The 14,087-nt window shown below is 41.8% G+C and overlaps 1 protein-coding gene across 2 annotated transcripts in view; it reads left to right on the plus strand.

Annotated features, from left to right (window-relative positions):
* Positions 1-14,087, plus strand: part of LOC142947761 (pleckstrin homology domain-containing family A member 7-like) — a 120,940-nt gene that overhangs the window by 73,120 nt on the left and 33,733 nt on the right. For both annotated transcript variants that reach the window (XM_076089559.1, XM_076089560.1), the window contains exons 5-7: positions 4,589-4,700; positions 12,040-12,144; positions 13,706-13,778. In XM_076089559.1, the coding sequence (XP_075945674.1) occupies positions 4,589-4,700; positions 12,040-12,144; positions 13,706-13,778 (290 nt within the window). The remainder of the gene's footprint in view (positions 1-4,588; positions 4,701-12,039; positions 12,145-13,705; positions 13,779-14,087) is intronic.

Here is a 14,087-nt window from a genome sequence, read left to right on the forward strand (position 1 = left end):
CAGGAGCCCCTTTCTGATCAGTTTCTTTACTTGATTGAAGTAAGACGACCTCGTATAGAAAATCAGATAACAGACTCCCGGTAGAATCTGTGTCCTTTATGGCCGATAGTAGACGCGAGCCTTGTGTGTTTCTCAGCACAAAGAGCAATAGTCTAATTTGTCTGTTTTTTAAAATCTTTCTGAGAAGAAATCAAAGGCTCCGTCTTCGACTTTATCTCGTTTCTATTTCAGGCTCAATTACCTCTCTGTGCTGATTTCCTCCTTTCAACCAGAATGTCACAGGCACTCTTGTCGTTCTCTTGCTCTTCAGTCACGTCTACCTTTTAACTGCTTCTTTGCAAATGGTGCCATATCATGCCCCAAAAGCGACACACACTAAAGAAAGACATTTCGCAAAGAAAAGATACCGGTCAGTGGAGTCGTTCAGTTTCATTGCACAAAAAAACCAAGTGCCTGTCCATGTCATCAAATTAAAATCAATCAAAAAGAACGACTTTCCCTGATGTAAATGATTTTTTTTAGATCAGTTCTATTTAAAATCTTTCCAGTGAATACTTTTGACTTTGATGAAAAGGCATCTGATGTACATTTTATAGTTCCTGACCTTTCAAAAGTTTGCATGAAATTCTCTTGACGGCAGAATGAGAAGAGAGCTAATGTCTCTCTCTCTCTCTCTCTCTCTATCTCTCTCTCTCTCTCTCTCTCTCTCTCTCTCTCAACCCACCCACACCATACTCCAGAGATTTACATTATCTGTAGATAGAAGCTGGTGATGTACTGAAACTGGTGGCTGTGTTACAGTGCAGCCTGTAATGTGGAGGACAGAGATGAGAAAAAGGGAGGAATACAGGGAGGATGGCCGCAACAGTGAAACTAAATCTTCACCACAAAATAAAAGTGAGACAAAGACGGAGTAAGAACACGTTAAGGGAGACCAATATTTTACATTTATTCCAGAAATAATTGAAAAGTTGGAGCATAACGGGTCACTAAAACAGCAGTCCTCTGACAGACAAATAAAAAAACGTATGGATTTATATGAAAAAGATAGAGGCGTGTGTGTCAGAGAGAAATATAGTGCGAGGTAATTAGGTTGGATTCCTGGACGGAAGAATGCATCACACTGCCAGTGTTTTCCCTTCTGAAACTAATCAGACAGATTTATACGCGCTCCGCCTGGTGTCAGCCCGCCGACAATAAAACATCCAGCGAGGAACGTCTCATCCGTCTCACCGCGGCAACACAGCAGCAATAACGGGGCTGTCATCATGCAAAGAGATACACGAGTCAGTGTGTGAAGTATGTTGTTTTACCGTTTAGTTATACTACTATTAAAGTCTCATTCACAGTAAACTGGTATCATTGCAGCATATTCGTCACTATTATTTAGCCTTTATTTAGATCATCACTAGCTTCCACTAATAAGTTGTTGCTTGTTTTTCAGGTTTAAACAAAAAAAAGGAAAATTAGGATTAAAAATCTACAGAAATGTTAAATGTACACATTATAAATCATACAAGCAAAGGGCAGTACATTAATGTTCATTATTATTAACTGATGCTGCAAATGAAAAAAAAAAAGAAAAACCAACTGTTGAAAAAGCAAAACATTAAAATGAAAAGAAAGTATCAGACAACAACCAAAGTCATTCATCTCTGTTTCAGTAACCTTTTGAAAGAAGGTTCTACTAATTAACTGTGTTTATGTTAAGCTGGCGTGAAGAAGGTCTACAGAGAACACATTTTATCACATAACTTGTATGTGTACACAACCAGGGGACATGTCTTATGCTACGTATTTAGATATGTACACAGTACTGGGTCTTTAGAGGCGTGTCCCGTGCTGGAGAGGCCTTTAAACACTCTTTTTCTAGAGACAGGCGACTACTGGAGACGGGACGGTTTGTGCATCCACGGCTTGAATAATTTACATAATTCGTTATTTCTTATTTGCCAAACTGCCAACTGTGAAAACTATTAATTCTATCAGCAAGTTCCAAAATATGTCAGCCTGTCTGAACATTTTTGTCAAAACTGTAAAATCTGAATAATCTGCCCTGCAGGAAAAAACAACAACAACTGTCGAGTGTTGGTGACCAACAGACAACTAGTCACCACCCACCTCACATTCAGGGAGCTGCTCATTTCCTCCTAACAAGAACTGGTATATGAAAGTGCTTTTACCCACTTTACAAGAAAAAATGTGGTTGATTTTGGTAAGTTTCTGCTAAAGCTATCCGAACACACTGCACCTCAGTGATTTGAATACAACCAAAGTCAAACAGGTAAACCCGTAGAATGCAGTGTTTTACTGAAGAACAAGTATGAGCGATACTGTTGAGTTGTTGAAGCTGTGCAGCAGTTTGGTAATGAGATGAAAGCCTCGTGCTGTACTCTACCTCTGTCCTTGGCAACCGGTAAAGCCCTCCTACAAAAACGCTGCTAGATAAGAACATGATTTTGAGTGAGTGCTGCTTTTCTTCATTTTTCGAAAATTGTGGTGAAACAAAAATAAGCCGCGCCAAAGACTGCAGACAGGAAGATGTGTTCGGCAAATTCCGATAAAGCTGATTTCTCCTTCTGTGATGCCGACATGTAGAGAAAAAAAATGAAAATATATATAGGAAATAGGGTATAACAGCCTTTGTAACTCTTCGTAAAACACGCATCAAAAACCAACACCTTCTTTGTTTGTCTTTCCACTTTTCCAACAAGCAGCAACTCTGGTTTGGTCTTAATAAATCCTTAATTCACTGAGTTAGATGTGAAAATATGCCAACTCCACACGCTGTTCATGTCTCTGCTGTGCCGGCTGCCCGCTGAGCAGCTGCCCAGCTGTAGCAGCTCGTTGGCGTCTCTCGCTCCTTCTTCGGAGGCAGACCATTAAATTAAGAAAAGTACAAGGACAAAAACAATTCCCCCAAAAATCACCCTGCTGGTCTTGTGTTTTTCTTCTTTATCTTCGGGCTCCTGATATCCTGAAGGTCTCCAGCACACCTCTGTCCCAGACACAGAGCATACGTGTGTTTTTCACAGTATATCTTGAACTCAGAAAGATGGAAATAAGGTTGAAAATCAGTGAATTTTCTCTTTTTTATTTTATTGTAGCGGGTTAGTGAATCTATTTAAATGTAAAATTAGTTGGATATCACCTTGAGCTGTGCAAATAGATCAATGTTTGCATGAGAAGCTGGTCTAAGATTAACAGAGCGTCCTACACTGAAAGCTGAGCTGTGTTTCCGTGGTTCTTTATGAAAGAGCATGATTCATTAAAGCACTGTAGTCTGGGTGTCCTTGTGAACATCACTTATTTATCACGTTATTGATCCCTGAATAGTGTTTTGTAGAGCGACCCATTCATCTTCAGTCTGTTTCATCATAGATGACGTAGGTCTGTAGCGCTGTTTGTTCAGCCTGGACTGGACTCATACCCCCCCCCCCCCTCTAATTCCCCACATCTTCTGTTTCTCTCTCTAACAGGCATAACGCATTCAAATGATTCCACTTCAGATCATAAAAAAACAGAATGCAGATTTTATCCAACACAAATATTTAGAAAGACAAATCCTTTTTAAAGCGTCAAAATAATTCCGTGAACTTGTGACAGTATTATCTCGTTTACATTGGGATGAAGGACTGCTGCTCATTTATCTTCCTGAAGTACACAGTTACATCACGCCGTCTGCTGCTGTCTGCACTTTTACTTTTCTGCTGGGGATCTGGTTTGTTCGTCTATTTATCAACTTCCTGTTGTGAAACGGTCATGTAAGGTAAACCTGAGGGTACGAAAGGAAAATAGATTTGTACACGCACACAAATACACACACACACACACACACACACACACACACACACACACACACACACACACACACGCACTATTCAGAGGAGGGACTTTATTTATTGCCCACCAAGGTGTGTGGGGTTGAGAGAAAATGTATGACATCCTGTCTTCAGGTCATTCAACCGTCTCAGTGTCACTTGTTGGCTGTCAGACACACACACACACACACACACACACACACACACACACACACACACACACCGGATCTGTCCATAGCCTCGAGTATCTCCAGAAACATTTTCTATCCAGATTGTCTTTACCTCATCCAACCTTCCCTCCTTCATGTCTTATTAATTTGACATTATTAGTTATTTTACTCGGGTCATTTACGAAGTACGTGATGATGTTAATAACCTGTAATTCACACATTGTAATAACCAAAATTACAAGAAACCATTAGTATGGAGTCAAAAGGATAAAATGTTAATGACCACAAGGGATCTCTCTCTCTCTCTCTCTCGCTCTCTCTCTCTCTCTCTCTCTCCCCCCCTTCTCTTTCTAATTTTTTTGAAATAATATACTGTCCAATAAAGTGGAATAATAGCAGACATCAGTCACCACACCCTGCTTTAGTACTGCACAATATTGTATCAACCCAGCTCTTACGGAAATAAAAAATAACATACTGTAACTAACAGTCAAAACTCTTCAAAAAATAGCCCAGATGATGTGTGTCAGATCTGAAAAGGTGTGTTTACCCTTTCTCTCTTTCTCTCTGTGTGTGTGTTTGTGTGTTCTTCTCCAGGCCGCAGGGTGCTTCCATGATGTCCAAACCCGCGGGTGAGCAGCTCTCTAGCACCACCATCAGTGAGGCCTCCACTGCCGTCACCTCCTCCACTGTGGACACCACCTCCAAGGTTGGTCTGTGTGTGTGTGTGTGTGTGTGTTGTTCAGTGTTGTTCTGCGGTGGTTATATTTACATCTTGTCATAGCATGTTGAGGACAACCATGCTAATTATGGACGACACTTTCCTTGTGAGAAAAAGATACATCGCTGTCTGTATCATAGAGTGTGTATAAAGATCTCGTCTCCACTTCCTTCCGCTGTACGGTACAAAAATGAAGCCAAAGTAAGTTTTTCCTTGTTTTGTTGACACATGAGCCTGCCCCCACTGGTTGGTTCACGGCCGCCGCTCTACTCCAACCCTCAGGTAAACATTGTTAGCTCTGTCAGCACATCAGTAGTTTATACTGTTAGCGTCGCCATGTTGAGAGCCATGTGGAGGCAATCCCTCCATCATAGATATGCTCTGAATTTGGAATTTAGCAAATCAGTTGTCAAAAGTGACATAAATCCTGTGTTTTTTTAATTGTTTTAGAGGTCTATTTTTTTACTTCTTGCCTTTAAAATGTGTCCGCCCTTCGCCGTTATGAGAACTTCTGAACCCAGTAGCTCTGTCTGTGGTGGATCAGCTTCCTCCTCCTTTTCGTCCTCCACGGATACACAAAGCGTAGACGCCTGCGCGGCAGACAATCTGCTCAGCACTGGTCTTGTTTGCTAACATTCATTATTTTGATGGGTGAAGTCAAATGTACTGATGTAACTGTTGTCAGAAATGTTGAACACTGCGTCCTTTCTCCGGAGCTCTTCAGACTCCTCCGACAGTCTCTCTGTCCTAAAGCCGACAGGTGCACTTTGGCCATCAGGCTCCCTGGACTGTGGAAAGTCATGCCTGAGGCATTTAGGCTGGCAAACTCCATCACATCATCACTATAATAAAACAAACGTGACTTGCACTCTGAAAGGACTGCATTCATTTGAACACTTATTTCTATATTTTGCTCTTATTTAATCACAAATGATTATGTCCAACCCCCTTTTCCTACTATTCCTCGTGGTGTCCTGTGTTCAGATGAGATCTACAATGTATGAATAAAGCAGTAGTAGCAGTAGTAGTAGGATTAGTTATAGAACAAGAGCCATTGCTGTTATTTATGGCCACTCACTGATCTGGCTAGCAGCAGTTTTTAGCTGACTCATGCCAGGATGTTATGGATGTTAGATAATGATGAATGGGGCTTCAGAGGTCTTTCGCGGTTGACCAAGATCCATGTGAGGCCTGCAGGAATGAAAACATGGGGCTTAATTGGAGGGAGAGGTGGAGGTGGAGGGTTGATGAAAACAGGATTCAGATCCAGGCAGGTAGACGTGATGTAATTACAACTGACTCCTACCTGTCAGACTGCATTGTTTTAGACGGTTCATTTAGTAAACTCTGGATCTCTCTCGTTCTTTCCAGACACTTAACAACTGACAACTTGTCACTGCAACATTATAGTAACTATTGGACTCCATCTCGATCAGTAGGCAAGGCAAGTTTATTTGTATGGCACATTTCAACAACAAGGTAATTCAAAGTGCTTCACATAAAACCATTAAAAGCATCAAAACATAAGGCAAAAGAAAAGGAGATTTAAAAACAATTAAGAACATTCATTGAAACATTAAAAACAGTCATTGAAACACTAAAAAGCAGTGTAAGAAATAAAAGTGGTTTACAAGTGGTGTTATTGTCGCAAAGCCAAGTGGATTGGATAAATAGAATATAGTCAAATTCTCCCCTGCTCATTTAAGAAAGGCCACCGGAAAAAATGTTCTTCGTTTAGATGATGAAATGGACGATGAATCATAGATGTTTTTGGCTGCTAGCATAGCTAGCGTTTGCAAAATGGCGAGCACCTTTGTTCCAGAAACATATTTGTAGATGTTTGTTTCTTTTGTTGTCTTTAGATTAGAAAATGTTAAATCCTTCACCTCTGTGCCTCTCTTTTGCCTTTTCTCTGGCCTTGTACTGTATCCGTATATATGTTCATGTCAGATTTGCTTTATGTCTCTGCTCATATCTGCTCTAGAATACAACCCACGCACATACCAATATCCACTGACAGGGATGCCGGAAAGAGGCGTGAAGAGTAACAATAGAACAAGACAATTACATTTGTGTCTGGTTGTCCTTCATGCTGTCATTGGCTCAGGCAATGTGCTGTTGGCACCAAAATTATTAAATTCGTCAAAGCATAAGCCGATGCTGAGGAATCCCAATTTGAGCTTCCAAATGCAGATCTCAAAGAGGTTACATTCTTTACGATCTGGTTTTGGTGCAACATAAAGTTTTCTAGGTATTGGAAAGTCTCTTTCTGTCTCGGTTGTTCATTTACTTCCTTTTTTAATTTATTTTTTGGCTCACTCCTTCACCCTGCCACTTTTGATTTTCTTTCAGTCTATATCTCACACTGCCTTTCACTCAGTCACTCGCACGCATGCACATGCACATGCACAGCTCCACAGTGGCGTGAAATCTCATCCCGCCCCATCAACAGGTGCCGCGGGACTAAGATTGAACACGTGTCATCGGGTGCGGTGCCGAGATGACAGGACATCTATCATGACGGCCTGTCGCCATTTCCACGCCCGGTGTTTTCCTGGCCTGCAGCTCTCCCAGGTGCTCTGACTCATCACCCCTGCCACCGAAACAGCAGGGGAATAGTACAGAAGCCTCATTCTGACAAGAAAAACTCTTAACAGAGGAAAGATGAGTCTTTCATGTCCCCCCCCCCCCCCCCGTCTTTTGCAGAGCCCACCACCGTCAAGAAATGAATTCACAGTTTGAATAAGTCACATCCATTCCGCTTCTGACTAAACATCAGAGGGAGCGCCGAGACAGAAATCATCCCATTTTTCCCGAGAGTTTTGTGTCAGAATTCTCCTTTGAGCACTTGTGTTCTCTGTCGCTGGATGCATATTCAGGGATGTTGTGTTCATAACCAGTCTGCATAACTTCTTTGGGATTTATCAAAGTCAACGTCATTTAGGAGTCCCTGATGTTTCTCAGTTTACCGTTATGAATTCATGAAGCTTTTTGTGCCTCGTCAGTTGCCTGCCTCAGTATTTGTTTTTTAAATAACCAGCACATACCACCATTAAAGATTAGCCCATGCGCCGTTGGACTGTGATAGGTTGGAGGATTGGTTTGTCACTTAAAGGTCCATGATTTGAGTTCCTGTGGTAACTGGAATAAATTAAATTAGAAAAAGAGTGACTGACACTCCCCCTTAACTACTGCCATTAAGGTAACACTCCTTCCTCCTAATGCATTAATGGCCTTCATCAGTCATTTGACTGTAAATCGAGGTGATTTGGGGGTTTGTGATATTCTGGTTTTACTTTTATTTTCAGTTTGATGAGCATGCAAGCTTTCCCACCAACATCAAGCTTTATAATCACACAGTTCAGTGGGAAACCGGTGGAGATCAATAGTAGGAGACTATTTGTTCTGAGCAGCTCACATTTGGAAATCCACTGCTTAAGGCATATTAGTCTTTGTTCCTGGCCCCAACCTTTAATCTCTTTAATTAAATTGTTTTAAGCCAAACTAGTGGCCTGGTCCTCAGGCTGGAAATGTTGGCCATTTAATTGGTCCGTCCCTTTAGTGCCGACTGAAATATCTCAACAACTATCGGATGGATTGCCATGAGATTCTGAGGAAACCTTCATGATCAAGAGAGGATGAAAACATCTGACTTTGTTGAATCCTTGACGTTTCCTTTTGTCTGGTTGACATTTTAGTTTTTTTGTGAAATATCTCAACAACTACTGGATCTATTGCCATGGATTTAGGTACAGACATTCATGATGCTCACAGGATGAATGTCAATTCTCTATTTTTAAATCTATCACCAGCAGGTGACAGTGAAATATCTCAACATCTACCAGATGAAAAATACCAGGTCTGCAAGTTCTCTTCTTAACTGATTTATCTGTCCATTTTTATGCGTCCTTGCCGGAGACAGCCGTGACAGGAGGCATTATGCTTTCAGTTGTCCGTTCCTGTGAACGAGATATCTCAGGAACGCCTTGAGGGAATTCCTTCAAATTTGGCACGAACGTCCACCTGGACTCAAGGATGAACTGTTTAGAAATTGTGTGGTCAACGGTCAAGATCATTGCGACCTTCAGTACGACCCATTCTTGTGAAAGCATTATCTCAGAGAGAACTTCTTTAAATTTGGCGCAAATGTCCACTTCAACTCACTTCAAGGATGAACTGATTAGAAATTGGTGTTCAAATGTCTAGATCACTGTGACCTCACAAAACACGTTTTGGGCCATAACTCAAGAATTGATATGCTAAGTTTGACGATTTCCCCCACATGTCTCATACAACGATAAAACGACGAAGCGATGACATTCTGGTTGTAGACTGCAACTTGACTGGTTGGCGAAGGCATACAACCGTGAGGCGTTAATTGTAGTTTACAAGTTTTTAGTCTGTAAAATATCAGTAAATATTCAAAATGTCTAAACACAATTGACTAATCGTTTCAGCACTAACAGTAACCCAGAATGACTCTTGAGAGCTGCCGTGTTCTATTGCACTCAAATGCTGTTAACGACTGATTAGATCGACTTGAACAGATTGAGATTAGGTATCTAGTGTAAATATACCTCAAACTGATTTCTAAAGGGAGGGTAAAGTGCTGCTCTTGTTTAATTACCTCAGCCTCCCGGATCATTCTCGTCTGGCTAGGGATTTGAACCTACAGCCTCCAGATTTTTGACTCGTCTCTCCAGGCTTTTAGGTTGTCTGATCGTGTGCCATTAATGTAACAAATAGCTGCTCTGCACCCCAAGTCGCTCACCTCCAACACAGAGTGCTACTTTCCAGCAGGGACCACAGCCTTTTCCACAGAATCACCCCGGTCTAAAAATAGACCACCGCATCTCACACACACACACACACACACACACACACACACACACACACACACACAGGCAGAGACAAACACATCAAACATGCATGGACATACGCATACTGTATATTTGCAGATAAGGGACTCCGATGTGACAGCACTGGAGCCGCTCTGCATCTTTGCATCATGCTTGGCCAACCAGCCTCCCTCTAATTAGTGAGTGGGTTTGCTGTTTTCCAGCCGTGGATGCCTCCCCAGTGCTGCTTCCAGTCCATATACACACTCATGCAGCCGTCACACTAAATCTTAAATTATAATAACAGAGTGACCGAGGTGGCAGGGTATTTGTGTGTGTGTGTGTGTGTGCGTGCACAGCCTTGGGGAGTCGTATTTCTTCTGAGGTTTCAGAATAGAGGATGGCATAATGAGATTTCATGAATACATGCACGGTGTATAAGTATGTTTGCTGGCTTATACAACAGGCACGCACACACAAGCACAACAATAATGCATAATAATGTGTGCAACGGAAGACAAATTGACGCCAGTGCCTGAATTGTATCTTAAAGGGCTGCAACAGTAAAAAGTACTAAAGAGGTAAACACTGCTTATAGACTCCAGCTGTAGGTTAAGTTAAACTGTTCAGATAGTTGCTTACAATGAGATTTCATCTGGTTTTGTATTGACTGACCGTTTCAAGGCCTTTAATCCACAAAGATAATCAGAAGATTATTCGATAACAAAAATAATTGTTATAGACCTAGTGGCAGGAATGTGATTATCACTAGTCAGGGGGGGACATTGTAGTCAATTGAGTGGTTCAAGAGATCAATAAATTGGTTTCCCGGAATTCAGAAGTTGTATTTCCAGCTCCGTTTTCCATTGTACCATCTGGAACTCTTTACCTGTTGAATTCAACAGTTTTCCGCAGAGAAGCTGAAGCTGAAAAGTTTGAGTTTGTCTGTGTGTACCTTTTGTGGAACTTTTTAATACTTTTTTTTAATGATTCAATTAAGCTCCTTTCTCTGTGAAGTTTGCATGTTTTTTTGTCTGCACAGGTTTTCTCTGATTTATTCCGAATTATCAAATCAGTGGCGTGCATGACAAGGGATGTCACAATAGTAAAACGGAATCCTATCCTGACCGGGACACTGCTCCTAAAACCTGAATGAACCGCTCACACCCTGTCTGTCTGGCTGATGTTAATTCTGGACTGTAGGCGTCCTATAATATTTCATAGAGTGATGCTATAGGCTACAAATAACCAGAAGCACCTAAAGTATTGACACTATGTTTAAAAATACAAACACGCCACCTTAACCTTATGAAGTTACAGTTGAACTGTTATTGGAGTACTGTAGATCTACTGTAGAAGATGCAGAGCCCAAGTGTTATAAGGTATACAATAATGTAAACAAAGCGCAGAGAATCTTGGATTACAACACACACAGAGCGAGAGCGACTTAAGTCTCTGCTCAGGTAGACCTTTAAGGCAACAACTCCATTGTTACAAAATCTTCTGCAGAGGGGCCTTTAGTTAACCTTCTTCTATAAGTCCTTATTATTTCAGTTTATATTGTGCTTATGATGCATTCACTAAATCCCTTTTATTCTGCTTTATACACAGACAAGTCATACACAATTCACAGACATGTTGTAGGACACCGGATTTCTGCAACGCACGGATGCAGATATTCAGTGTTTTAAGACGATTTACATAGACTGGCTATTTTGGGGACTTCTCCATGCAGGAAAAGTCGCCTCATCAGTATCGCACACACTTGGATGTGTTCACTCCTGGATGCTGCTCGATGCAGCCGCAGTCTGTCACTGCTGACATTGAAAGACTTATTGCCCCGGCCTCTTTGATGGGAGCCGCTCAGGTTCACCGGACAGACTTTCCAGCAGGTGTGCGTCTGGCGGTCGAACCAGCGACCTGCAGGTCACAAGTCCACTTTTCTAACCTCCCACCTGATATGTCTGCAGAGGCTTTGAACAATTTCTGACTAATGTCATGGCAACCCTGGCTGGTGCTCTCGTGGAGGCCCGGTGGAAAAGTGTCTGTACTCAAATAATGGCTGTAATTACGAAACAACTGGGGCAGAAAAAGATACCAGGAGAAGAAAAAAAGGATAATCATGGTGTATGTGAAGGTCCATTCAGTAATGTACTTAGTCAGAGTGAGTGGTCTGATGAGCTACAGATTGCCTGTTTCTAAATATAAGTCACTGTGACACACAGATCTGTCGCACTTTTGGCCCTTTTGGCAACAGTTCCGCTGCGGAAGATAAATATCCTTGTTAAATTGCTGTTAATTAACCAAGCTAATATAGCTCTGCAAATGCTAACGTTGACATGCAACAACTACTGCAGCCGCACCAGCTTTGCCACTGGGCAAATTAGATGTGTCTCCCGGTCACCTGCACGTATGCATTCGTTAAGGGCTTTGGTCGTGTCTTCTTACACCTCATGAAAGCCCTCTTTATTTGTCCGTGTGTGTTTCAGGGCTCCCGGTCCGGTGGGAAGGTGCACAACTTTGGGAAGAGAGAGCAGGCCATTAAAAGGAATCCCAACGTTCCTGTGGTGGTACGAGGATGGCTGTACAAACAGGTCAGGACACACACACACACACACACACACTAACTGAAACACACTCATTCTAACGCATGGCTGGGCTTGCACCGTGACATTCAGTATATTTACTGGACGGCCATATTCCAAAACTAAGACTCTGAACAGCATTTTCCTGATTTCTTAAACACGCTCATAGCTGTTGTGTGGGGCTACCAACCACATGTGAAGGTGTAGAGGGCTGGCCTGTTGCCAGTCGGACAGCCGGCGAAGACGGGTTAAGTCCTTGTTGAATATCATGACTCTTGGCTACAATAACTAGAATCTAGAAAAACATATTGTACATTATAATGCCAAAATTAATGGAGCAAGGGCTGCAACTAACTATTATATATAACATAAATAATATGACCTATATTGTCTCAATAAATCCCCAAAGTGTTCCCATCACAACATCCAAAATGTCTTGGTTTGTCTCAGCAACAGTCCAAAACCCAAAGATATTCTATTCACAGTGATATATAACACAGAGTTATATAACACAGTTAAAAAGCTGGCACCAGAGAACAATTACTCAATCATATCATATAAATCTCATGTGCATACCAAGCTACTAACTGAAACTCTAAATGAAGCTATACTTCATAGCATTAAAATGAATAAGATAGTTCTTTAAACGACCTGCATGAACACCCATATTTAAATACTGTCTTACATAGAATATTTTCGGTCTATTTGCTAATTCAGTCTTGAGATATCCGTCTCTTTAAGACACTACAAGGTTGAGTTCCAGCTTCAGCCGCCACATTTCCTCCATTGGCCTACTTCTATTTTTTCTTGATTTATGTCTTTTTGCGTTGGCAATATAGAGCACCTGCTGTTGATCACAGACAGGCTATTACTGGAGAGACTCTAAGTATTTGAAGTTGTACTTAAAATATCTGTAGTTGGCATCGTCCCGCTGGGAAACGCTTGGCGTCGGTACAAGATGAGTGAGTGACGTTACCGCGAAGCAATTATACTTTAATGACCACACGCGGAGGCACGCACACACAAATACACACAGGCAGGAATGCACACACAACTGAATGCACAGCCGTTTGCACATACAGTCTAATTTTGCAATTATCTTTTAATTAGAAAAAACACTGGCAGGAACACACACATGCACATGAATGTACACATATACTGTCACAGGCTATACACACACTAACAAGACCATATATGCAGAAGGCTTTCAAAGAGGATGCATGTATCTGTGATCCCTCTGGATCTCCTCTCTTCAAATGGCACCATTTTCAGACAGCGAACATAAAAGACGAAGCGGGCGGTAAAGCAGCCGTGACAAGCCCAGCGAGCCAGTAGACGAGGACAAATGATCCCTCCTTTCCTCCCTCTCATTCTTGTTCTGTCTTTTCTATCTCTGCGCCTATCCACCTCGCTTGTTCTCCTGTGTCCGCTGCCCCTCGCCGCTCTTTTTCCATCTCGAAAAAAAATCTCCAATCGTCTTTCTCGTTATCTCCTCCAATCTTGTGCTACTTTGTGTCTCGTTATTCATTCACTCATTACTTACACTCTTTACATCTCCTCCTCTCTGCAGGACAGCTCTGGGATGCGTCTTTGGAAGAGGAAGTGGTTCGTCTTGGCTGATTTCTGTCTGTTCTACTACAAAGGTGAGTCCTTGTTCAAGGAGAAGGTTCTGTCGTAATGTCGACCGGACCTAACACGTGGAGGAAATGGTTGAAATTCACACTTACTACCTGTTCCACCCCCCCAACAATCATACATTCAGGGAAGGTAAAAATAACAAAGACACCTTTACAATTAATAGACAAACTCACCACAGCATTGAATTAACACTTTCTAAAATCTCAACAAAACCTGAATGTCATAAGCTGCACGTGTGTCTGTCTATTGAATGGCTGTTGTATTGGACTGGATTTCTATTCTGCCGGTGTCTCACTGGTGTTGTTTGAAAAACA

The sequence above is a fragment of the Anarhichas minor genome, unplaced genomic scaffold, assembly GCF_050575085.1.
Source record: "Anarhichas minor isolate MPS153535 unplaced genomic scaffold, ASM5057508v1 ptg000011l, whole genome shotgun sequence".
Classification (NCBI taxonomy): domain Eukaryota; kingdom Metazoa; phylum Chordata; class Actinopteri; order Perciformes; family Anarhichadidae; genus Anarhichas; species Anarhichas minor.